This window comes from Artemia sp. Qi Xiang Cuo, chromosome 20 (assembly GCF_049724085.1).
Source record: "Artemia sp. Qi Xiang Cuo chromosome 20, ASM4972408v1, whole genome shotgun sequence".
NCBI classification, from domain to species: domain Eukaryota; kingdom Metazoa; phylum Arthropoda; class Branchiopoda; order Anostraca; family Artemiidae; genus Artemia; species Artemia sp. Qi Xiang Cuo.
Genome location: NC_142813.1, coordinates 49,478,673 through 49,505,803, shown reverse-complemented (window position 1 = coordinate 49,505,803; position 27,131 = coordinate 49,478,673). Strand labels below are relative to the sequence as shown.

Here is a 27,131-nt window from a genome sequence, read left to right as displayed (position 1 = left end):
ATCAATCAGTCGCACGCCATTTTCACTGATTTTACCAACTCCAAGCGAACTGATCAACGTTGGCACAAAGTCCTGGTCGCAGCCCACTTTCGTGTTAAAATCACTACACACAACCAATATATCCTGGCTATGAACCTTATTTGTGACATCACTAAGCGACTGATAGAGAGTGTCTTTATCAGAGTCACTTTACCATTTAAACATTTTTGCCTCTCAATTACCGGGACTATCTGTTTTGGCGTTTTTCCTACAATTAGCCATGCCTTGATGCCTACTGCAAAATACTTGACTTTCAATGCAAAGTCAAATTTGTTGGAGCATACAAACGTCATTTATAACGTCATATATAATATAAACGTCATTTTTGCCTGGGTAGGCGCAAAACGCGCTCTCAGTGAGCGCTCTCAGTGAGCGCTCATATAATCATCAATGAGCGCTCTCGCGTTCATTGATTGGTTCTTTGCTGCACCACTTAAAGCCAGTGCCACTCCGGCCGCTTTAATAGGCTCTTTCCCAGAATAAAGCAAATGATAATTCTCGCACTCAAGGTTCCCAAACTGTGGAATTCGTGTCTCAGATAGGGCAGCCACATCTATCCGACAATAATCAAGATTTCTCGTTACATTATTTATCCGACCCGGCTGAGTATCTGGGTTAATCTCTGTAACATTCCAAAATCCAATTCGGAAAGCATCTTTGGTAGTCAAAAATGGTGTCCAGGGGCGTTCAGGGTTCAGTATCTCAAGATCAGTCAAAATTCCGAGGCCATTGGTCGTTGATTCGGTAATAATTTTTTTTTTTTTTTTTTTTTTTAGGGTGACAGGTTATTAGCCTGTCGACCAGCCCTCCCCACTTTGCGGACTTAGGACCGTCAGTTATGGCCTGAGAGAGCCAACAGGGCAACCCTGTTAACCTCTCTGGCACACACCAGGTGGTGTATGTAATAAAGAAATTAATATATATATATATATATATATATATAAATATATATATATATATATATATATATATATATATATATATATATATATATATATATATATATATATATATATATATATATATATATATATATATATATATATATATATATATATATATATATATATATATATATATATATATATATATATATATAATAAATAAAGAATACATATAAATATGTGCTAAAATACATGCTAAATATATATAAATATTATAGATAAGATATATATAAAGAAATGTAAGATAAAATGTAAAATAATATAACGTAAAATATAAAATAATAAATATATATCATATACAAAGTATATATATAATAACAATAAATTGTACATAACAACATCGTTTTTTATATGGCCCTCGGGTTTTCCAATAAAAATTACATTATATTGTATATTATTATACTGTAGCCTACAGCCAGCGTGGTATCAGAATATTTTTAGCAGATTACGGCTTTAGTCGAGAAATATGTAGACAACCATGTACAAAATATTGGGGCGTTTTTAGTTACCTGATTCTATGCAACTGACTCTACTGGCCACCTGAAGCAAAAAAAATCACCGAGGACTCTCTGAGGCATAAGATAATTAACGGGAGATTAATCTTTCGCCATAGTAATCTCCGAGATTACTAGTAGTCAGTAAACCGGGATTACTGATTACACAGTAATCAGTAATCCCAACAATATCTTCCGCAAATATTTTTAAGAATATGTTCGATTCATCCCCTGAAACATTTCGGCTAACTTAACGTCTTCTTTAGCAAAACTTCAGCAGACATTATAACGAGCGTGCAAAGTCACTTCCTGAAGCGTTATGCTTAACATCTTATATGCTTATAGCGTCTATATGTTTAACTACTACTACCACTACTAACAACTCACCTCAGCACCAAGCCACCTGAGGCCAACACAGCTACGCACGCTCCTCCTCCACCCCAATCTACTCAAAGCCTCCCTTTTTACACCCGCCCACGAAGCTCTCCTTTCCTTTAAATTTTTCTTTATGACGTCCTCCCACCCCAGTCGAGGACGACCTGCTTTCCGTTTAACCCTAGACGATTGGCCGAAAAGAACAATCCTCGGCAATCTGTCATCCTCCATCCGCACATCATGCCCTAGCCACCCCAACCTTTCTTTCATTATAGCCCTAGAGAGCGGTATTGAACCACATTTTTCATACAGCCTATTTTTTTAAATACGGTCAGTCAGCCGGGTACCCAGAACAATCCTTAAGCAATTTCTCTGGAAAAAATCTAGCAAATCTTCATCCGCTTTTCGGAGCGCCCATGCTTCGGAGCCCTATTTGACCATTGACATCACTGCAGCTTCTGATATTCTAATCTTGGTTTGGAGACTTATCTTTCTATTCTTCCAGACATTTTTTAATTGTGAAAATACACCCTGAGTCTTGGCTATTCTACTTTTAACACCTTGATTGCTCCCATCGTCTTTACTAATAATACTACCAAGGTAAGTGAAGCTGCCCAACTGCTCAACTTTTCGTTACCCAACGTCACCTTTTCATCTTCACTTATTCTTAGTCATAGTGACTTAGTCGTCTTAACATTAATTTTTAAACCTATTCTAGCACCCTGAACTCGCGAAACCTTTAAAAGTTTATTCATTTTACTCACACTTTCATCTAAGATGCTTAAATCATCAGCATAATCTAAGTCCAGGAGACTTTTTCCTACCCATTTGATTCCGTGGTCTCCCAATGCCTTTCCTGTGCTCCATATAATGTGGAATAGAACACAACCCTGCTTAACTCCTGAGTTAATACAAAACCAGCTGCTAACCTCATTTCCTACCTTAACCGCAGCAGTTTTATTCTCGAAATAGCACTAATCACTTTAATGTATTTGTCTGGTATACCATACAAGGTATACTATAGCTCTTCTATCAACTGAATCGAACGCTTGCTCATAATCTATAACACTGAAGACCAATGGTGTTTGAAAACTCGGGCAATTCTCCGTTATTAGCCTAAGAGTGAAAATTTAGCCGAAACATCCTCTACCTTTTCTAAAACAGCACTATTTTTCTCTTACAACTTTTTCTACGGTATCTCTCTGTCTAAAAAGTATCATATTACTGTGTAGTATGCTACATACACTGACAAGACTGATTCTTCAATAATTACCACATTCACTTTTATCTCCTTTCTCATAAAGAAGCTCAATTAAGGTTTTCCTAAAATCGTTAGGTACTTCCCCTGTTTCAAAATTCATATTCATAATCTTCAGTAACTTATTTCTAAACTCAGAGCCACCATATTTAAGAAACTCATTTACCACCCTATCAGCACCTAGAGGCTTATTATTTTTTAATCCTTTTAGAACTGTCGCTAATTCCTCCTCACAAAGCAAATCTTCTTTCACATCCAAGGTATCACAAACTTTTCCATTTTCCTCTATATCTTTTCCTGCAACTCTATCTCGGTTAAGCAAATTCTCAAAATGTTCGGCCCATCTCTCTTTAGTTTTTTCCTTATCGCTATTTGTGGCCCTAGCCCTATCTTTAACTGGGCCAAGTCCGGATTGACTACTCCCTCTCAACAGCATTTTACTTTTATGCCTTCTAGCTGCATCTTCCAGATCCTCGGCAATTTTGTCCATGGCCTCCACTTCACACCTTCTTAGTTCATATTTTAATGCTTTCTCTACTTTCTTACTGTTATGATTTAACGTCTTAAATTATGCAACGTCTTCAGAAAGTGCTTTTGTGGGGATATGCAGCTACTTCCTGCCAGTGCTAATTAATTAATTAATTCATACTTTAAATTATGTTTTTATGCTAATGTTTTATCTTCAATAAGCCATTCTATGGGTTTGTACAGCCACTTTCTGAAACGAATTGTATAAATTAACAAGGGTAAATAGGCCTGTTTCCAGTTCCGAAACAGATTGACTTGTAACCAAGAATCGTACAGCAAGTTATAAACAGGGGTTAAATACTTGTGCTAGGTGTATAATACTGGTTTCTGACAGCATTTGAGGCCAAGTACATATCCATGAGGGGAGAATAGGGGGATTTGAACCCCTCCCCCCCCCCCCGAAATATTTGTCCGACTCGTAAAAACGTAACAAAAATGAATATAAACAAAATTTTGTATGCGTTTTTTGAATTTTTTGCCCCCCCCCCCCCCGAAAAAATCCTTTTCGTAGCAAAAAAAAATCCTTGATACGAAACAAAGTGACACAGGATTGGCTCTCATGGAGCATTTACGACAGTATCAAAGTTTATTGAATTTCAGTTGGTTACTAAAGTTGGTTTCACGGGAAAGCCGACCCTTTTATACCGTGTAAGGAACGCTTCATCAAGTTTCGATGGGTTAACAACTACATCGTTTACTCGATGGCGAAGAAACAAAATCAAAACATTACTTCAGAAGCACGGTTATGTCGAGGAAGCCCATCGAAGTTACTCCCCCTGGCAGTAACTTGCACCAAAATAACAATATGCTTATATAACTAGATATTTTAGATTCAAACCTATCCATTCACCAAACAAAAATTACAATATTACTTAGGTGTTTTTTTCAACTTGTTGAACTTTTATTTGTTATTACTTTTATATATTTTTGTTATATATATATATTTGTTATTACTTTTATATATATATATATATATATATATATATATATATATATATATATATATATATATATATATATATATATATATATATATATATATATATATATATATATATATATATATATATATATATATATATATATATATATATATATATATATATATATCTGAACTTTTATATATTTGCTATTACATGACATTACTTAGACTTCTACTGAGTTCGACTCGGATTCAGACTCCACTAGTAATTCTGATTAGTAACTAACCTCCGCTCCTTCAGCTCTTGAATGCCAAGAATGACATCGAGTAGAGAAGTTGAAGTCATATTCATAGAGTAGCTGCAGCACGTCGATAAACAGCGGAGGAACTGGAGGAGATAACATCATAACATCAGCTGGAGGTGGAATAACATTATACTGCCGATCATCAATAATTTTTTCTAACACTAAATGAAGAACACTCTCATTGGTAAATGGATGGGTTTCTTGGACACTCGAGCCTAGAAATATTAACGAAAAACTAGCATATGCTTTAAGCGAAAGTTATAAGCAAAGCCTAGAAAATAAGGTTCAAAGTAAAAAAAAAAAAGAAGAAGAAAAAGTTAAAAAACAAAAAATCGAAAAGTCTTCTAGTTCAAGAAAATGTTCCATTTTAAATCTGATTTGGCCACAATACCCTAACGCTGATGACAAAAAAAAAAAAAAAAAAAAAAAAAAAAAAAAAAAAAAGCCTTTAAACTTCAAAGTTCAAAAGCCCAAACGGTAATTTAACCACTTATTTTCACTAGATTCATTACTTAAAAAACATGACTTTTTTGTTTTAATTTTTTTATTATTTCTGTTTTTTACGTGTTACTCTGCAAATATATTCTATTGCCTTTTATTCCAAATTGGCATTGAATTTCTATCTGTTACTCTATGTATTATACTACTGTAACTTAAAGTCTACTTTAAGAAGTAGCGGGGATTAGGAGGCACAGTTGGGGGGCTGCCGCCCCAAACCCCGCTTTCGCAGCCTTAAAATAAAAAAAAAGTTTTTAAACTGAAAGTAAGGAGCGACATTAAATCTTAAAACGAACAGAAATTATTCCGTATATGAAAGAGGCTGTGCCCTCCTCAACGCCTCGCTCTTTACGCTAAAGTTTGACTTTCTCACAACTCTTTTTTTTAAACAATAAAAACTTTAGCGTAAAGAGCGAGGCGTTGAGGAGGGCACAGCCTCTTTCATATACGGAATAATTTCTGTTCGTTTTAAGATTTAATGTCGCTCCTTACTTTCAGTTTAAAAAACTTTTTTTTTATTTAAAGGCTGCGAAAGCGGGGGTTTGGGGGCGGCAGCCCCCTAACTGTGCCTCTAATCCCTGTACGTTTTAAGGTTTGAACTTGTGACTCAGCCTCTTTAACTCTTTAGAAAACGTAGTTTTTTTTCGAATAATTTCTGCACGTTTTTGTACGGTTTATTACTTATTATTGCTTGACTAACTGTTAGCTGATCGTGTCAGGGGTTAAAGTGGTGGGGCTGGCGCCCCCCAACTTTAAAAGCTTATCCTCTAAATTTCAGCCCGATCAGACAACGTTAAAGGGGGTTGTGGTGGGAAAAATTAACAGGGGCTATTAAAGGAAAACGAGGTTTTTCGTAAATGTAAATTCGGAGGATAATTTTTTCGGTCTGAAAATATCAAAAGGCCCTAACAGGTCGAATTCTGCTTCGAATGAGTCCTCATTCACCCGGATCAGTTGCCAACTGTGGCCTGTAGGCGTGGATAAGAAAAAAAAAAAGAAATGATGATGATGAATTTTAAGTGGCTATATTTGGTTTTTTGAAAACAGGGAAGGAGTGATCGGATTGAGCTGAAATTTCGAAGATAAGCTCCCGGGCCCTAGGAAAGCTTAACCTCTAAATTTCAGCCCAATCGGACAACGTTAAAGGGGGGCTGTGGTGGGAGGGTCGAAACTTCCGGCCCAGTTTACCCCATGAAGATAAAGTCGGAGGAGGATGAAAATTTTGCAAGTTTCTTAGTTTGAGCTTGGGCTACAAAATGCGATTACCGCCGTCTCTCTGCGACCTCTAGGACCTGAAATCGCTTAACATTGTGGTGGGTCGCCTCTTTATAGAGGCACAAGTGTGCCTCCTTGACTACTGTAACTTAAAGGCTACTTTAAAAAGTAGCGGGGAGGGGGTTTGACCCCCCCCCCCAAAAAAAAAAAATTTGTCCGATTCGTAAAAATATAACAATAATGAATATAAACAATTTTTTTATGCGTTTTTAAAAGTTTTTTATTTGTAAACCCTCCCACCCCCCAAAAAATCTTTTTATACACCCCCCCCCCGGAAAAAATCCTGGATACGGCCTTAAGTAGGTTTACGTTGTTGAAGTCAAATATTCAGGATTCAACTAGTTAAGAGTCGTATTAGGAGACTAATCGAGGTAAAAAAAAAGTACTTTTTTTTTTCTTTTGAATAAATAATGTGTAAATTTAAGAGATGAAAAGTGTAAATTTAAATGCGATTACCCACATAATAAGCACATCTTAATTGAACCTAGGGCCAGATTAAAATCTTTGGACGACAAACCTTCAGGACCCCCCCCCCTCCTAAAACAAACAATATTATCAAAATATTGAAGAAAACCTATAGGAAGTTTGAGCCTCATACCTTTAATTGAGGATATTCAAAAATTTATTAAAATAGAGGCTATTTTCTCTTAATGAGCTATCATTTTCCTGCATTCCTTTACTTAAACTGTTTCGTATTTGCTAACTGCAGTATTCGATTGTTCAAATTTTAAAACATTAAAATAATTTATATTCACTTCATAAAAAAAAAAAAAATCAAAAACTAAGATTGGCGCCTCAAGATTCAGCCTTTGCCACCTATTCAGCAATACGGCTGGCATTAGTAATTCACTTTTATTTATTTTCAATTTATATATATATATATATATATATATATATATATATATATATATATATATATATATATATATATATATATATATATATATATATATATATATATAGCCTTAGCACCTTAGCGTTTCACTTCAGCCTTAGCAGAACATATTTTTTTTAATTCGGACCTTTTTGTGCAGTTCAAGGAGACAACAACCATTTCCAATGATAAAGGTTTCACGCAATGGGCTGTTGAAGCATTAGAAATAATAAGCATATTTTTGCAAGTTTATCAATTAATAGAGATACTGGTAATATAAATATTGAACCTATTTATGATACTATTTTAAAAAATGAACCCATATTTGGAAATAAAAATAAAGTATTGTAAAATGTCCCAGGGGTTAGTTTAAATAATAAACCTAAGCGAATAGCAGATAAAATTATGTCGCAATAATTTATTCCTTGTTCATTTTTTATTTTAAAATGTTTAATCCAGTTATTTTTGTGAGGTGGTTTCAAGAAGTTAGCGTCAAATTGTAAATGTTAAGTAATTGTATATTATATTTTTAGGTGAGTCTATTTTAGTTTGATGTATATTTTTTAGTTATTTTTTTCTCTACGCTGAAGAAGCCTTGTTAGATACTGGCGAAATATTCGTTTTTGTTTTTTTCTTCGTTTTCATTTACCCTCCATAGACCCGTTTGTAATATTATATTTTTTTGCGTTTTCTATATATATATATATATATATATATATATATATATATATATATATATATATATATATATATATATATATATATATATATATATATATATATATATATATATATATATATATATATATATATATATATATATATATATATATATATATATATATATATATATATATATATATATATATATATATATATATATACTCATTTATTTATTTAGTAAATAATTTGAAGCATATGAAAACACTAACTCAGTCATCTGAAGGAAGTACCTTGCGATACTGAGCTTAAAATCATTCAAGTCATAAGTAAAAGGGATCGATACATAAGCAAAAGGGATCAATGCATAAGCAAAAGGGATCAATACATAAGTGAAAGGGATCAATCCATAAGTAAAAGGGATCAAGGCATAAGCAAAAGTCAAACCCTCGGTTTTCATCAAATCTACAAGGCACTAAAATCCCACAATATCAAGAGTTATTCAAGAATACGTCTGGAACAATTTCACATATTTGTCTCTAGAAAGATAAATCTCACTTATCAGTTTTTTTCTAAACGGAAACGGGGAGTTTTTTTAAAATTAATTTTTTTTTTCTAAACAGAAAAATGAAGTAGTAGGGAGTCTACAAGGGGAAAGTTTAATAAAAAACGAAACTATATTCATTCTCCAGAAGTGGTGGGGTAGAGAACTACCCCTAGATCAGTGGCAAAATTTCGTCAAAATCCTGGGGGAGGGGGGCAAATTAGGAACCAGTTTTCACACATCAAGTTAAAGTGACTGTGAAAAGTGAAAAATGAGCCATTTTACATGAAAGTACTATAAAGATACTTTATGGTACTATGAAAGTAAATATATACTAAAGAAAACAGGTTTGTATCCAGGGGGGGAGGTTACCCGGTTTGACCCCCCCCCCCCCCCAAAAAATGTTTGTCTGACTCGTAAAAAACGTAACAAAAACGGATATAAACAAATTTTGTACGCGTTTTTTGAGGTTTTCTTGTGTAAAAACCCCCCGATTTTCATTTTTTTTTCTTAGTAAAACCCCCTCTGAAAAAAAAAAAAATCCTGGGTACGGCCTTGAAAGAAAACTTATCTGTTTCTGTTAATGGTTGAATTATGCAGGCTTACATTAGTTTTGACAAGGTCTTTGAAGAAACTAAATTTCAGCTGGGGGGGGGGACAAACTCAGGTCTAGGAGGGACAGTTGTCTTCCTGCCCCATATCAAATTACGCCCCTGCCCTGGAGGGGTATTAAACTACTCCAGAAGTGTACCAGAGGGGTAGAGGCTATTTAAGAGACTAAAACTCACCATTATGTAAAAGGAACTTCGCTATGTCAAGATTAAGATTATACAAGGAAAAAGCAAATGGAGCCACTTCTGGAGCCACTTCTTTTGTTTTCTTTAAATCTACAAAAGACACCAGAAAAGTAACTATGTCAAATGAGTTCTTCATAATTGCATATTGAAGCAGTTCAAATACTTTGTGTTGACTAGGTATAGGTGCTCCACGCTCTACCAGGATCTTTAGGGTAGCTACGTCAACCCTTGTTACGGCCTCAGTAAAAAGAGTCTCGCCTAAAAGCAACAGAGGAAAATATTATCAATAATAATACTTGGTAATTATAATCAATTCCACACACGCTAATTACAACCAGCACGATTAATAATTTTTTGCAATCAGTTAATAATCAGTATTATCAGTCAGCAAGGCTCTATCCGGGGGTGGGGCTACCGGGGTAGAACACTTCCCTCCAATTTTTTTCCGAATCGTAAAAACGTAAAAAAATATTATAAAACAAAATTTTTTATGCGTTTTGAATTTTTTTTGTACAACGCTCCTCAAGAAAATACTCCACCCCCAAAACAAAATCCTGAATACGCCATCGTCAGTCAACTATCAACTGTTTCAGTAAATAATAGGTTCTAACAATAACGATTTAGCTCATTTCTGCAAAGAAAGGATAGTGAAGTGGATTTACTTATTCATGATCAAACAGTTCGTGGTAACGAACTGTAAGTAAGGAGCGACCCGGCTCAATGGTAACCGAAACTCTAGAAAACAGTATTTTGATACAAATAGATACATCAAAAGAATCACATTTTAATGCTGATTTCAAATATATAAGTTTCATCAAGTTTAATCATACCCATCAAAAGTTAGGCGCCTGAGAAAATTTGGCTGATTTTCGAAAAAGGGGGAAAGACCCCCTAAAAGTTATAATAGAACCTTAATGAAAATCACACCATCATATTCTGCGTATCAGAGAACCCTACTGTAGAAGTTTCAAGCTCCTATCTACAAAAGTGTGGAATTTTGCATTTTTTGCCAGAAGAAAGATCACGGGTGCGTGTTTATTTGTTTTTTTTCCCCAGGGGTGATCGTATCGAACCAGTTGTCCTAGAATATCATGGAAGGGCTCATTGGAATGGAAATTGAAAGTTCGAGTGGCTTTTTTAATTGACCAAAAAAAAGGAGTGCAATTAGGCCCCCTCCCACGCTCATTTTTTTTCCCAAAGTCACCTGATCAAAATTTTGAGATAGCCATTTTGTTCAACCTGTTCGAAAACATTATAAGTATGTCTTTTAGGATGACTTTAATCCCCCGAACTTCCCGAGGGGAGGGCTGAAAGTTATGAACTTTACCCAATGTTAACATATAGTATTGGTTATTTGGAAGTATACAGACGTTTTCAGGGGAGATTTTTGTTTTTTTTTATTCATACACGGAATATGATGGTGTGATTTTCATTAAGGTTCTATAACTTTTAGGGGGTCTTTCCCCCCTTTTTTGAAAATCGGCCAAATTTTCTCTGGCGCCTAACTTTTGATGGGTAGGATTAAACTTGATGAAACTTATATATTTGAAATCAGCATTAAAATGTGATTCTTTTGATGTATCTATTTCTATCAAAATACCGTTTTCTAGAGTTTCGGTTACCATTGAGCCGGGTCGCTCCTTACTTACAGTTCGTTACCACGAACTGTTTGATTATTTTTTTTTTCCCCAGAGGCACTTCATATGGAAGGGGTCGTCGTAGAAACTTCAAAGGGGGATCATTCGATTGGAAATCGAGAGTTCTAGTGCCCTTTTTAATAGTCGAAAATGATTGGAGGGCAACTAGCCCCCTCCCCCCACGCCCACCATTCCCCCAAACCCATCAAATCAAAATTTTGAGATAGCCATTTTGTTCAGCGTAGTTGATTTCCAGATATAAAATATATTTTTGAGGAGGACACTCCCCCACAACCCTCAGGGCAAGGAGTACGGAGCGACCCGGCTCAATGGTAACCGAAACTCTAGAAAATAGTATTTTGATACAAATAGATGTATCAAAAGAATTAAATTATAATGTTGATTTCAAATATATAAGTTTCAACAAGTTTAATCTTACCCGTCAGACGTTAGGTGCCTGAGAAAATGTTCCTGAGTTTCGAAAAAAGAAGGAAACACCCCCTAAGAACTAAAGAAACTTATTGAAAATCACACAATCATATTCCGCGTATCAGAGAACCCTACTGTAGAGGTTTCAAGCTCCCATCTACAACCTGCATTTATTCAAAAACGTTCAAAAATTAAATAAAAAAAACAAGTTTTTTAAACTGAAAGTAAGGAGCGACATTAAAACTTAAAACGAACAGAAATTATTCTGTATATGAAAGAGGCTGTCCCCTCCTCAACGCCTCGCTCTTTACGCTAAAGTTTTTTATTGTTTTAAAAAATAAAGTTGTAAGACAGAGTCAAACTTTAGCGTAAAGAGCGAGGCGCTGAGGAGGGGACAGTCTCTTTCATATACAGAATAATTTCTGTTCGTTTTAAGTTTTAATGTCGCTCCTTACTTTCAGTTTAAAAAACTTGTTTTTTTTATTTAATTGGCGTAAATGACTGCTCGTCACAATATAATGGCGATCTAAAGACGCATTTTAATGCTGTTTTTTTTTTATACCTCGAAGAAAAATTTCCTGATGCCCCTCCCCCACCCACAAAGCTTAGACTTATGTAAATCAATGATTATAAGAAAGTCTAGGAATAATAATAGTAAGTTAAGAAGTACATGAAGTATACTTTGAATCAGAAAGATAAATATTAATTTATTTATTTCCCTCAAAATGGGGGAGTATATAAAATTCAAAAATGAAATACATCAACAAACGAAACAAAACAACTGGTTTTAGACCATCAAAATCAAACATCGAAACAAACATCAACAAACCAAACAGGACAACTGATTTTAACTGAGATTGATAATATAACTGAACAAATACGTAAAAAAAAACAGCATGAAATCAAACATTATTTATATTCTGGGAGAAAAAAAGGGAAGAAGTTATGCATAAAGATACATTTTCGGGCCAAAGCTGAACAGAAAGATTACAATGGGTCATGATATAATATCTGCTCAACTTTCAGTTGTTTTTTTCTGAGCCAGAGGGTTCAACTTGTAAGTTCTGGATAAATTATCATCGAAATTACTTCAACACCCTGTAGATAATTTCGGAGACCATACTGCCATTCCATGACGATAAAATAAAAGTTCAAAATAGGGAAAAAATACTCTCTAATAGACAGTATATAGAAACTCACAAAAAATACCAGATATTTCTGTCACATATACAGTGACCGTCATCAGTAGTAAAACTAAACTAAACAATTTTAAAAGATATTTTACATACAGGATCATATAAAACTATATATTATTTAATTAACTAATTTTCAAAGCAAAGGCGGAAGCTAACTTCATTCACCTTTTTGGATTTAGTTCATTAGCTTTCAATGATATAACATTTGTACAGAGGTCAACTACATCGGGTGAATTGAAATTTACTCTGTCAGATTTTAATAGATTATCGTAGATAGAGTTCAGTCCAAATTCACATGTATCACGATTCAAAGCAATATTCTTTAATAAGTTTGTCTTTATTTCAAGAGTTTCACGAAAATTTTGTTTTAAACCCCGATCCCTAGAAATCAAAGCGACATTCTCGAACAAAATAAAAAGGTCTAGAAAATTGAAAATAATTATGTTCTGAAAGGGCTGAAGTAAAATCTTCAGACTTAGACTTCAGACTTAGAATTTTGCTTTAAAGCCAAAGAAATAGAATCTTTATGTTGTAATAATCTCATTTCCAAACTCTGGTTAGTACATCCCACATATGAGCTTCCGCAAGTACATGGGATCTGATAAACCCCACTTTGTTGCCCCGATGAAGTTAGATCTTTCCCAGAATTTAGAAAACCACCCAAAGTATTATTACTCTTTAAAGCTACTCTTAGACCATTATTCTGTAAAATTCTTTTATGTTTTTCACTTAGCCCTGGTACATATGGTAAGGAACAAAAAACAGCCTTGTCCCGAGTTGTCTCCAAGACTTCCTTAGAAATCTCTAGAAACCTTTTTCTTCTTTTTGAAAAAGTCTGGTTAATTAACCACTCTGGATACATGTTGCTTATTAGTATTTTTCTTAGAAAAAACAACTTATCCTCAAAAGTTTTTGGAGAGCAAATACTAAAGATCCGGTCAGTTAAAGAAATGATCAAACCAAATTTTACTTGCCAAGTATGACCGGAACTAAGACAAAAATCTATTGTTATTGATCGGTTATCTGTGAATTTCAAAATCCAGTCCGCTTTTATTTTTCAAAAGAAGAATATTAAGAAAAGGACGTTTCCTATTCTCTTCTAATTCAATAGTAAACTTTAAATCCCTCCCCAAACAATTAAGATGTTCCAAAAATCCTTTTAATTCCTCTTCCCCATAATCCCATACTGAAATAATGTCATCCATATACCGGCCCCAAAAAACATGTTTTAAAAAATAGGAATCTAACGCAATTGTTTCAATATTCTCCACAAAAAATATTAGCTAATAAAGGGGATAAAGGGGCCCCCATAGATAAACCAAGCTTCGACATTATGTCAATGTACACAAATGATGATGTAAAAGCAGCCAAAACTCTTCTAGAAATAAATCTGTTAAGAAATTTGGATTTGATTAATGACAAAACAGATTTTGAAACTTGTGTAATAATGCATTTAGCAAGGTTTCGCAATGTTTTTTCTTATTTTTTTTTCAATTCAGAAGGGAGTATTTAAAGCAAATAAATGGTTTACCTATGGGGGTCCCTATATTAGCTACTATTTTTGTGGAGAGCGTTGAGACAATTGCGTTAGATTCATATTTTTTTTAAACATAAATTTTGGGACCGGTATATGGATGACATAATTTATTATATATATATATATATATATATATATATATATATATATATATATATATATATATATATATATATATATATATATATATATATATATATATATATATATATATATAATAAATATATATATATATGACTTACAAGGTATAAATTATTTGCTTCAATGCTGCCTCAAATGAATAATTTGTGTAGTATTTTTAAATCAGTTTGACAGTGTCTAAGTAGATTGTGAACAGGCCAAAATTAGGTTAAAAAATGAAAGGAAAAAGGATAGAAGGCACTTGTATGATATACCCACTACCCCTCAAGAAGTGAAGTTAGGTTAATCCAAATAAAATATCCAGAAGTATGATAAAAATATAATACTTTAGAAACAAATTTCGGCAATGTATTTGCACATTAGGGGGGGGTTAAAGGATAGGGGGTCTAAATGCAAAATGTGTTAACTACAATTACTCTGCATATTACAAAGTAAGATTTTTTTTATGACTTCAAGCTGTCCAAAACTTTACCACCACCCCCCCCCCTAATGTGTAAATATATAACCCAAACGATATATTTCCCATCTATTCTCTCACTTCTCTTTGCCTTTTCTCACGAAGGTGAAAGAAACCAGCAAAAGAAACCGGTTTACAGCACATCAATGCATGAACAACTTACGCGATAGTGGGTATATCATACAAGTACTGGATAGAATACCATCCCAATTGTTAGTCCCTTTTCATTCACTCCTAAAAGTTCTAAGTTAACGCTCGACATGAAAAAAAAGTACCATTATTTGTCTTAGAATTTGGGTCTGCATTTCTTTCAAGTAGAAATGTGACTACATCGATTTGTCGTTTTGACACCGCCATGAATAACGGTGTTCTAAGATGTCGGTCCAAAGCATCAATTTCTGCACCATGACGAAGTAATAGCTAAAATAAAAATAAAAATTTCAATATATTTGAACAGAAAAATTAATAACAAACATTTTTAAAACCGATGCCCCTGGCTTAAATCTTTACACCAGATCATTCATCTGGAAATAATATACAAAGACATAAATGTTCATAGGTTAAAATCTTAAGGTGGATGAAAGGGGAACTTTAATGCAAGTTGTTTGAAATAGGGATAGACAAATTTTTTGCAGGGGAGGAAGCTAGCAAGCGTTTCAGACAGTTGCGACTTTGTAGGTATAATAATCTAGTTATAACCAAATCGATATTTGGTATATATGTTATATATCAAATTTTGGTATATATCAAAGACTGGCAGGATCAATTCAAGATACGAGGGTAGTGGTTTTCAAACTTAATTAGACACTGTACCCCTTTCTACCCACAAGACATTTTAGGTACCCCTTCTTAGTACCACAGTTTGAGAACTACTGTACTAGGGTATACAGGAGAGCTGTTATTGGTGCTAATTTTATCATTTGGATCCTGTTAGATCACTATAATAGCCATACCTATGCATTAATATATCAATTATAGGAGTAAGCCTGCAGTTTGTTCTTAGCTGGAACCAAGTAAAGAACAAATTGCACTGGCAATCCTGCCCGTGCTACCAACAGGTGTGGTTTCTCCGAAAATTACACCTTATTTTAGTACTATCACATTCGACTCTTAAAACGGGCACCAAACATTTAATATCCAATCAAATGAACCATCTCTTACTTTATTTATAATCATAAATCATTCATTACGCATTAGCAAGCATGCAAAATATTGCAAAAGGAGTAGGAAAAAAGAACAAAACAACAACAACAACAAATTGCAAAAACATAACTTTACCATATAGTCAAAACTACAGAATCAATAAATACAACAGAAATAACAGTAAAATAGCAATATTGATGAAAGAAAAAAAAACAATTTAAGGTATTGGAGCATCAAATACCTTTGCAAACTGAACATAGGGGTTTACAACAGCAATGGACAGGTCGGTTATACCACATTTATGAGACATTTTTGTTTATCTCACTCAAATTGGACAGGTATAAGCCCATCCTTACACGACTGGATGACACATTGGACTTGCAATCCTATGTCCATCGGGACGCGGGTTCAAGCCCTGACGATGCTAAAAACTTGCTAAGTTCTTGCTTGGGGCAAAGGTCACTCCCCCTCCCACTTCAAAACTGGTTTTGAAGTCAGTAATCTCAATAGTCTCTCCATCTCACTAGTATCTCTCAAAACTTGGCCCAGAGTAGTGAGTTTGAGCCTTACGACAAACCTTCCTACAATACCCCGGTTGATAATATTTCACTTTTAGGTGATGTTTTCCCAACTCCCAGCATTAGCTTTATTACTTACACTCCGCCAAAGTTGCCCCAGAATAAAGCTTTTTTTGAAGAAACCTGTTGTTAAAGAGTTTGATAAAAACGCCTCCTTTTGAACAAATTGTTCTCAAGTGCTTAAATAAAGAAATGTTTATTCTGGTCTCCTTCCTATCTTTTGTGGAGTCCCCCATAGAATCCCAATGGGTCCCATTTCTTTCCTTATAATGATTAATAGCTTCATGACTGACCACACAGAGCAATGGAAGTATATGGACTGGAAGACCTGTCTGCACCAGAGGTTTTGTCAACAAAATACTAAAAGCTCAATCATGACATTACTTGATGATGTCAAACAGGAAGCTTGTTTGTCAAAAATGAAAGTTAATGCTAATAAATCATTAGTTATGACAGTTATTTTTTTTTTTAAATCACCCCCTTCTTTCACAAACCTCATTCCTCCCAAAATCTCTATCACATACATTAAACTACTTGGGGTGACAATTACTGCTGACATGAAGTGGGATACCAATGTTCGCACCATCCTCAAACAAGCTTCCCCTTTGATTTTCCTTCTAAAACTTTTGATAAAATTTTCTTGTCCCCAAAGAATCTTCTCCAACTTTAATGTTCTTTTATTTGGCCAATACTGGAGTATGCTTGTCCAGTGTGGCATCTTGGTCTTCCTTCAGAGCTTGTTTCTAAGATTGAAAATGTCCAAAAACGAGCACTTAGAATCATAAACGGTGAAGGGAAGGTTCCATATCATTATCTTCTAGGTAGGTTTAAGCTCACCACATTGGCCTTGAGAAGCAACCTCATGTGCCTTCGTTTCGGTACCAAGACCCTGTCTGTTCCCCAATTATGCTCCATCATCTCCAAACCTTACCTTCCCACCCGTAACAGACGATCCCCTATAAAATCTCAAAAACTCCCCAAATTGACCATACCCACTAAACCCTGCTAAACATGAAAGAAATCACAAGAGTTTTGTTGAATTGTATAATATAAAATGCATAATAGCCAGGAAAACTAGTCCGTAATTTTATTGTTTTTTCTTTCTGACTTTTTAAATAATTTTTGACTCATCTTATCTAAGTGTTTTGTACAATGAATTATCTGGTCAAATTCTTTCAATTTGATATATATAAATATATATAATATATATATATATATATATATATATATATATATATATATATATATATATATATATATATATATATATATATATATATATATATATATATATATATATATATATATATATATATATATATATATATATATATATATATATATATATATATATATATATATATATATATATATATATATATATATATATATATATATATATATATATATATATATATATATATATATATATATATATAGGGTAAAGGTACCAATGATTCGACAGTACAATTTTGGAACCACTGTCAAAATTTTCCTTCAAAACAGGATAACTAAGCTTAGTTGTGACTTGGAACCTCATCTCCTGAACCGTCGTTATATTTTGACAATGCAAAACGTAGACACTATATCCAATACCCTGAGATAAGAAAAGAATATTCCATTTAATCAGTTTCCTGTTTTCAACACAAAATGAGCTCCTGACAATTTTTTAGCTATGTAATGTTCAAACTGTCATTACTTGGTTATTTTTTGGCAAAAAAAAGTTGGGATCAGCACCAATGCATCAAGATACAACTGATCTTCTCTAAAAAGTAGCCACATTGGAATTTTCTTTATAAAATCAAATTAAAATGACAGCTAATATTATATTGACAAAACTATGTTCCAAGTGTCGAAAAATTCTTGTCTGATGTAGTGGAATACAAGGTCGACAAAAATTTTCCTTCAGCCAAATTCAAACGTAGATATTGGCTTCTATCGTGAGATTAATTAAAAAAACTTTTTTCCACAAAATAAGTTTTTCAAATAAAAGTAAAGAACTCCATTAAACAAAAATGAGCAAAAAAAAATCAAATAATCTACCAAGCGTGAAACTACCACAATTCAGCATTGATAAATAAATGAAGCCCAAAACGAACAGAGATTAAAATAATTAACCGAGTCAAACCCAAAACGAGCAGAAACTAACATAAGTTCGGCTCAAAACCCCTATGCCTTCTCAAGGCCAGAACATAATTTGCACTTTACTGAAAAAGATATAAATGTTTTTACTTTTATAACTTAGATAAATCAAATAATATTAACATTTTGATTACTAAATATCAGTATATGTATATTAAACTGACAATGCATATTCATTTGTATTTTTTTCAGTAGAGTTCAATTATGTTATTTTCAGGGGAAAAGAAAATAATACTTTATATCTTTTCGTTTTTTTTAAGAATTTATAGTTTGGCCTGCAATTTGTATGCTGGAGAAAAATTTTCAGCAATTTTTAGCAACATACACCCTTTTAAAAATCTGGACACAAATAGTAATGTTTAATTTAGTTTCATACCTCCTCTAGTTGACCTAAAATGGAAAACTTGATACCATTCGCAAAAAAAATCTGTTTACTTTCTTTGATAGCTTGGATACACTTACGCTATTTTGATTTGGTCAAATTTTAAGAGCAGAAGTAGCCCCGAAAGTTAGAACATAATACCCTCAGTCGTACTTGGGATACTGCTGAGATGTTTTATTGGGAATTAGCATTAACACAGTGCATTTTGATTAATCTTATGGCAACATTTAGTTTTTAAACATAAAGGCAAATGGAAGGGTGGGTGTGGGAATAGTTTCCCTCCAATCACTTTCGACTATTAAAAAGGGCATCAGCCCTATCTATTTTCAATCGAATGAGCCCTTTTCAAATTTCCTACCACAACTCCTTCGATACAAAGTGCCCTGGTATAAACAACAACAACAACAACAACAAAATAATACATTATACCCATATCGATCTTTACTATATATATGTCAAGCCTTTTAATCACTTTCGACTATTAAAAATGGCACCAGGCTTTTCGACTTCCAATCGAATAAGCCCTTTTTGAGTTTCGACGTCAACACTTTCCATAAGCACTTTATATGCGCCCAGGGCATAAATTACAACTCTTACCCTGAGGGCTGTGAGGGTGGTTGTCATCCTCTAAGACCAAATTTCCATAACTTTCAACTATGTTAAACAAAATGACTATCTCGAAATTTTTTATTCTATGCGGTTGGGGAAATTGTAGACGTCATAGGGGCATTAGTCGCCCTCTAATTAATTTCGACTACTAAAGAAGGCAATATCCTGTTCAATTTCTAAACGAATTAGCTCTTTTTAAGTTTATACGACACCGCTCTCTCCATATACGTCACATGTCCAGGGAATAACTTACAACCCTTGACCTAAGGGCTGGGGGGGGGGTTCTCATCCTTAAAGACCTAATTTCCAGAACTTTCTGCAACGTTGAACAAAATGGCTATCTGAAAATTTTGATTGGATGTGTTTGGGGGAATGGTGGGCATGAGAGGGGGGTTAGTTATCCTCAAACCATTTTCAACTATTAAAAAGGGCGCTAGCCCTCTCAATTTCCAATTGAATGAGCCCCTTTTGAAGTTTTACGCCAACTCTATCTATAAGAACCTTATATGACTCAGGGCATTACTTACAACTTTTGCTCTCAGGGTTTTGGAGCGTTTGTCATCCTTAAATACATAATTTACAAAATTTTCAACAACTTTGAACAAAATTACTGCCTCTAAACTTTAATTGGATATGTTCGGGGGAATAGTGGGCGTGAGAGGGGGTTAATTACTCTCCACTCACTTTCGACTATTAAAAAGGGCAATTTCAATTTCCAATCAAATGAGCCCTTTTTGAAATTTCTACAACAACTTTCTACATAAATCTTATATGCGTCCAGGGCATAACTTACAACCATTGCACTGAGGGCTCTAATGGAGTTATCCTCCTCAAAGACCTCATTTGCAGAACTTTCGCCAACGTTGTACAAATACGATAGCTCAAAATTTAGATCGCATGTGGTTGGGGAGACTGTGGGCATGAGAGGGGGGTTAGTTACCCTTCAATCACTTCCGACTATTAAAAGAGCACTAGATCTTTCAATTTCCAATTGAATGAGCCCTTTTTGAAGTTTCTACAACATCGCTTTCTATAAAAACCTTATATGTCCCCAGGGTATAACTTAAGGCCCTTGCCCCGAGGGCTGTGGGGGTGGAGGAGTTGTCATCCTGAAAGAGATAATCTCCAAAACTTTCAACTAAGTTGAATAAAAAGGCTATCTAAAAATTTTGATTGGATGTGTTTGGGGAAAAGGTGGGCGTGAGAGACGGGTTAGTTGCCCTCAAGTCCCTTTCGAGATTATTAAAAAGGGCACTAGCCCTTTCGATTTCCAATCAAATGAGGCCTTCTTCAAGTTTCAGCGAAAAAGATTTAAATGAAAACTAACTTGTCCTCAAGGCATAACTTATAAACCTTGCCCTCAAGACTGTCGGGGGAGTGTTCTAATCAAAGGTATAATTTCCTGAACTTTAAACGGCGTGGAACAAAATGGCTATCTCAAAATATTGATTGGATGTTTTTGGGGAAATGGTGGGCGTGGAAGGGGTTTTAGTTGCCTTCCAATCGTTTTCGACTATTAAAAAGGGCACTAGCCGTTTCAATTTCCAATCGAATGAGCCATTTTTGAAGTTTCTGCGACAACGCGTTCTATAAAAACCTTATATGCCCCCAGGGCATAACTTACAACCCTTGCCCTGAGGGCTGTCAGGGGGGTTGTCATCCTCAAAGACCTAATTTCCAAACTTTCAACTCCGTTGAACAAAACGGCTATCTCAAGATTTCAATTGGATGTGTTTGGGGGACAGGTGGGCGTGAGCGGGGGGTTAGTTGCCCTCAAATTACCTTTAACTATTAAAAAGGGCACTAGACCTTTGAATTTCCAATCGAATGAGCCCCTTTTCAAGTTTCTACAACAAAGATTTCATTAAAAACTTATATGCCCCCAGGGCATAAATTAAAACCGGTGCCATAACGACTGTGGGGGGGAGTGCCCTGGTCAAAAGTATATTTTCCCGAACTTTAAACTGCGCGGAACTAAAAGGCTATCTGAAAATTTTGATTGGATGAGTTTGGGGAAATGGTGGGCATGGAAGGGGTGTTAGTTGCCTTCAAATCACTTTCGACTATTAAAAAGGGCACTAGCCATTTCAATTTCCAATAGAATGAGCCCTTATTGAAGTTTCTACAGCAATAGGTTCTATAAAAACCTTATATGCCCCCAGGGAATAACTTACAACCCTTGCCCTGAGGACTGTGGAGGAGTGTCCTCCTCAAAAATGTAATTTCTATCTGGAAATCAACTACGCTGAATAAAATGGCTATCTCAAAACTTTGATTGGATGTGCTTGGGGGAATGATGGGCGTGGAAGGGGTGTTAGTTGCCTTCCATTCACCTTTGACTATTAAAAAGGGCACAAGCCACTCCGATTTCCAATTGAATGAGCCCTTTTCGAAGTTTCTATGACAACTTCTTTGATACACAGTGCCCTGGTCTAAAGTAAAAAAAAAAATAAATAATACACTGTGCCAACATCGTTCTTATATGCCCCCAGGGCATAACTTAAAACCCTTGCCCTGAGGAATGTAGGGGAGTGACCTCCTCAAAAATATATTTTCTATCTGGAAATCAACTGCGCTGAACAAAATGGCTATCTCAAAATTTTGATTGGATGTGTTTCGAGAAATGGTGGGCGTGAAAGGGGTGTTAGTTACCTTCCAATCACTTCCGACTATTAAAAAGGGCACAAGCCACTCCAATTTTCAATTGAATGAGCCCTTTTTGAAGTTTCTACGACAACTTCTTCGATATGAAGTGCCCTGGTCTAAAGAAAAAATAATAAAAAATAATACAGTGTGCCGACATTGTTCTTATTTGCCCCAAGGGCATAGCTTAAAATCCTTGCCCTGAGGGTTGTGGGGGAGTGTCCTCCTCAAAAACACAATTTCTATCTGGAACAAAAGGGCTGTCTCCAAATGTGGATTGGATGTGTTTGGGGGAATGATGGGCTTGGGGGGAGGGCTAGTTATCTACCAATCCATGTTTACTCTTGAACAAGACACAAACCATATCAATATGAAATCAAGAGATTTCTTTTTGAACTCTCTATAACGATTCCTTTGATCCGAAGTGCCCTGGTCTAAGACCAACAAAAAAAAAAATACATTTGGCCAACATCGCTCTTTACTTAGGCAGCGCTATTGCGGTGCCTATGATTCATTTCTATTAGAGAATATCTTGTAGTAACCTTGTCAAAATTTTGACAGAAATAGGCCCTGTCATAATATAAGTGTCTCTGTGAAACTTCACTGAACATGTAAAACCGATGAGAAACAATTGGTGTCGAAATCCGAGGGTCCTCTGGCGAAAACAGTTGTCAAATTTACGTGTACTTTCTCAACAATGAGAGATTTGATGATTATTATTTCTAATTATATTTCACATGAAAAAAAATATAAAAAAAGATTTTTATTAATTCATAGTTTTACTGATTTGATGCCTAGATTTTTCCATCATCTGAGGAACTGCCACTTGGCCTCATATCATGTTCATATTTTTAAGAATTTGACTTGGTTGATCACACATCCGAATTCATTTATCACTAAATAACTTTGAAGAAGACCCTCTCTTAGTACATTTTGTATATTTTTCTTTCAAATAGATCCCAAGTTGTAAAATACAAAAATGTTCTCTCTGATTCCCTCCCTACTTGGTGTGAAACAAAGTTGAAGAGAAACAAAGAAATAAAGCAAAAAGAATAAGCATGTTGAATGCACAAGAATCTACCCACAAGCATTCCCCTAGTATTTCAACACGTGTCGAATTGGGTTCCAACTAACGTCAAAAACATGTAACTTTTTGTTCTGTCAAATTTGTAGGTGAAAACAGTCCAACCTCCTAAAATCGGAATTTTGTATCCTTTTCTGATAAAACTTCAAACTTCTGATCAAACAGTAAGAATCTTAGATGTTTTTCCTACATATTGAAACCCTTTTCAAACCAAAAGTCTTTAAGTTAGGCCTTCTAGAGTAGAAAAGTGTTTTTTTTACAAAAACTGTTGAATAATCAGTGCCTTTACCCTATATATAATGCAGCAACCATGCTGTGAAAGACATTTCAAAATTAAATTCTATTCTATAGTCTTACATGTATTCAGGATTGTGGCTTGGGGAAAAAATCACCAGATTTTAGTGATTTTGTCCTGATTTAGCAATTGTTTTGTTTAAGCAACACAAAAAATCATTGAAAATAGTGATAAATCACTAGGAGTGGCAACCCTGCATGTATTACTTACTTCTATTCTTTATATTTGCTACTGTATTCTGTTAAGACTAGATAACAATTTATCTATATTTAAAATTAACAATATTTTAAAAACAGCTATTAAAAACCGTTTATATATCTTTCTTAATTTAATTGTAGCTCATACCTTTGTTTTAAATTAAATCAGGTCTAATTCAACTTTGAGTTAACCAGGACTTCTTATGATACTTACTTTACAAATGTCAATACTGCCATTAGCTGCAGCAATATGCAATGGTGTGATTCCATCTTCCCCTTTTACTCTTGCTGAACTTCCTGATAGCAGAAGGGAATTCACCAACTGGCTGTATACCATACCATGGTCTTTTCTATGAACTGCATACCATAAGTCAACAGTATCTGAATTATTACAAAATCTTATTTCTTTCCTAATCACTGACATTTCATGAGAAACTGTTGTAGCAGGTATTGAAAGTTCTTTGATTCAGAGTAGCCTTGTGGACTGGAAACCTTATTTTCATTTATAGAGCCTAAAAAAAGGTAGTTAAATATTTCTTATATAAAATATTTGACTTTTTTTTAATATTAAAAAAATTAATTAATATTGTGAAAAAAAAAATTATGACAGGCTAATATTTGTGAAACTATCAATTACTATACAACAAACTCCTTTATTAGTCACTGTGTAGCTACCAGCAGTATGGGCATTTAGCCCTAAATGAGTGAATAATTCTCCATAAGAAAATTTCTTTGCTAATATTCATGTATTCATCAGATCTATAAGGTCTTGTGCTTAAACAAGCTTGATTTAAAATAAGAAAAACATCTTTATTTCTATGTCCTTTTTTTATTTCTCTGTAATTTTGTGTGTTTCTATGTATTTGTTTTTGTTTCTATGAGTTTTATTTGTTTTTTTTGTGTCTATGAATTCTATGTCATTTCCACATTCACAAAATAAAAGAAATTACAGAGCCCTCAGATCTATAAGGTCTTGTGCTAAAGAAGCTTTATTTAAAATAATACAAATATGATACAGTTCTCTGCTTTGCCTTCTATTTCACTAGAAAGATTCTTGGTCATTTGTTTACCTTCTAAATGAGAACATTGTTAGTCATTAAATTTTGGGTGAGTTGCTGATCTTTTTTTGATTTGGGTTTATTGTTTTAATTCATTTATTTTATATTTTACCTGCTACTTTCTTCTGTTTTGTTAGCTTTTTAATTCTTCTAATTTGGGTTTTGTCTCATTTTGGCCTCCATGTTGTTTGCTTTTGTGTTTTAATTTCATTTTCTAGTCTAAATGTTTTGCATTTTAGCTCAGAAAATGTAAACTTAATTTTTTTTTTATACTTTCTCTAATATTACTGAAGAAGGGAAGTAAATATCCTCTCCATCTGAAATTTACAACTGTATGGCAATGTCAATGTTCCCCTAGTTAATATTGCAAACACCATTTTTAACATCAACAAATCAATATCAATAAAGCTAGGCTATAAAATAATAAAAACAACAACTTTCTTTCATGAGCACCCGTAATCTGAATTTTAGAAGAGGGAGGGGGGCTCACCTGGTCTAATTGGCACTTCCAATGCTGTATAATAGAAATTTTAGCACACCAATTCAGTCCACGAATTCTGACTGAGTTTTATTTCCCCCTCATTTATAAAAATGAAAATAAAAGTTTTCATACTTTTTATAATTTAGTTTTTATCCTTTTAAAGTTTTCATACTATTTATATACAATTATAATTTATAGAGAATTAGGTAGCCATTTCATAATTAGATTTGAAGAGGTAAAACAAAGATGCTAGATATCCAGCATGTATTAATTAGAGTAAAATGTAAGGAGTGGAGGTAGGTACTTCAAAATACAGTAAAATTCTAGTTTAACTACTTTTCACTATCTAGGAAAGGGGTTAAGTTAGAAAAATAAAACTTTCAGTAATGAATTCAGGGCCAAAAATATACTCTGGATATGTATTGCCAAGCTTCTATACTATCCTTCTTCTGATTTCTAAGTCATAGAAATGTGTCTACTTGACAGGTCTACACCTATTGAAACTTTGACTAGACACCATTTTACTTTTTCTCTGGGTTTAGTTCTGAAAAATTCAATTCCTGTTATTTGAGAAGAATTTTAAGCCATATCAATGTGTTTTTTCAAAATTTAGGAAATGAATTAGCATATCTTTAAAATCTTATAAAATGGGATTGAGCAAAGTTGTGAAGCTGAAAACAGTGTGTTGTACTTCATTTAAAAAGAAGATCTATTTTGCAAGGTTTCACTTTTATAAAACAAAGGTTTTTAAAGGTCATCAAAGGCCAGAGCCCTCTAAAAGCAGAAGGAGTGGAGGTAGGTACTTCAAAATGCTTTCCAGGGGCATAAGCTAGGCCTACTTTAGTCTGTAAACCCATCCCTAAAAGTTTCACTTTCCTAACCTAACACCTTTCCAAGATAGCAAAAAGTAGCTAAACTAGAATTTTATCCAAAATACCTTCTCATGTCATACTTTAGTCTGTAGATCCATCCCTGGAAGTTTCATTTTCCAAACATAACCAAGGGCACCCATAGAAAATTTTCCAGGGGGGAGGCAGATACCAGACTAGCAGAGATTGGAGGAGAAATAAATTTTGTGGTAAAAAAAAATACAAAGAAGTGTGTTGTTGATCAGTTAAGTATCATTTTTGAGTTTTAACCAGTTAGCTACTATGTCAAACTTGTTGACAAGCTATTGTCACTATAGAACCATTGAAAAAAGACAACTACTGATAATGCCCTGTTTGGCATGTTCACTACACTAAATACTGTTGATTAAGCAGGGGGGTAAAGTATAGCAGGACATTATATATGGAAAATATATAATAAAGTAATGCAATGTTTCATTTAAATGTTTTTTTTTCAATGTGTTAAATGGTTTTATTCAATGACCATTTTTCCAAGCATTAAGTAATATTATTAGGTTGATGTAGTGTTTCATTTAAGTGTTTTATGATGATCGCTGATTGAAGTTTATGTTATTTGTGCCTTTCATTTATGTTATTTTACTGTGTTCATGGCCATATATTTGGCTTTAAAATACACTTATCTATCTATCTATCTATCTAATATGCAGAATAATTGTGCCAAACACATTTTGCATCAGACCCGCTATACTTTACCCCCCCCC

The 27,131-nt window shown here is 34.0% G+C and overlaps 1 protein-coding gene across 1 annotated transcript in view; it reads right to left on the bottom strand.

Moving 5' to 3' along the window:
* The window catches only part of LOC148940313 (uncharacterized), a 31,653-nt gene extending 7,213 nt beyond the window's left edge, over positions 1–24,440 (bottom strand). The window contains exons 1-4 of the mRNA XM_089106130.1: positions 24,198–24,440; positions 15,186–15,330; positions 9,505–9,771; positions 4,848–5,080 (exon numbers count right to left, since the gene is read on the bottom strand). Coding sequence (XP_088962256.1) covers positions 4,848–5,080; positions 9,505–9,771; positions 15,186–15,330; positions 24,198–24,407 — 855 coding nt within the window. The 5' untranslated portion in view covers positions 24,408–24,440. The remainder of the gene's footprint in view (positions 1–4,847; positions 5,081–9,504; positions 9,772–15,185; positions 15,331–24,197) is intronic.
* Between the last annotated feature and the right edge of the window lie 2,691 nt (positions 24,441–27,131).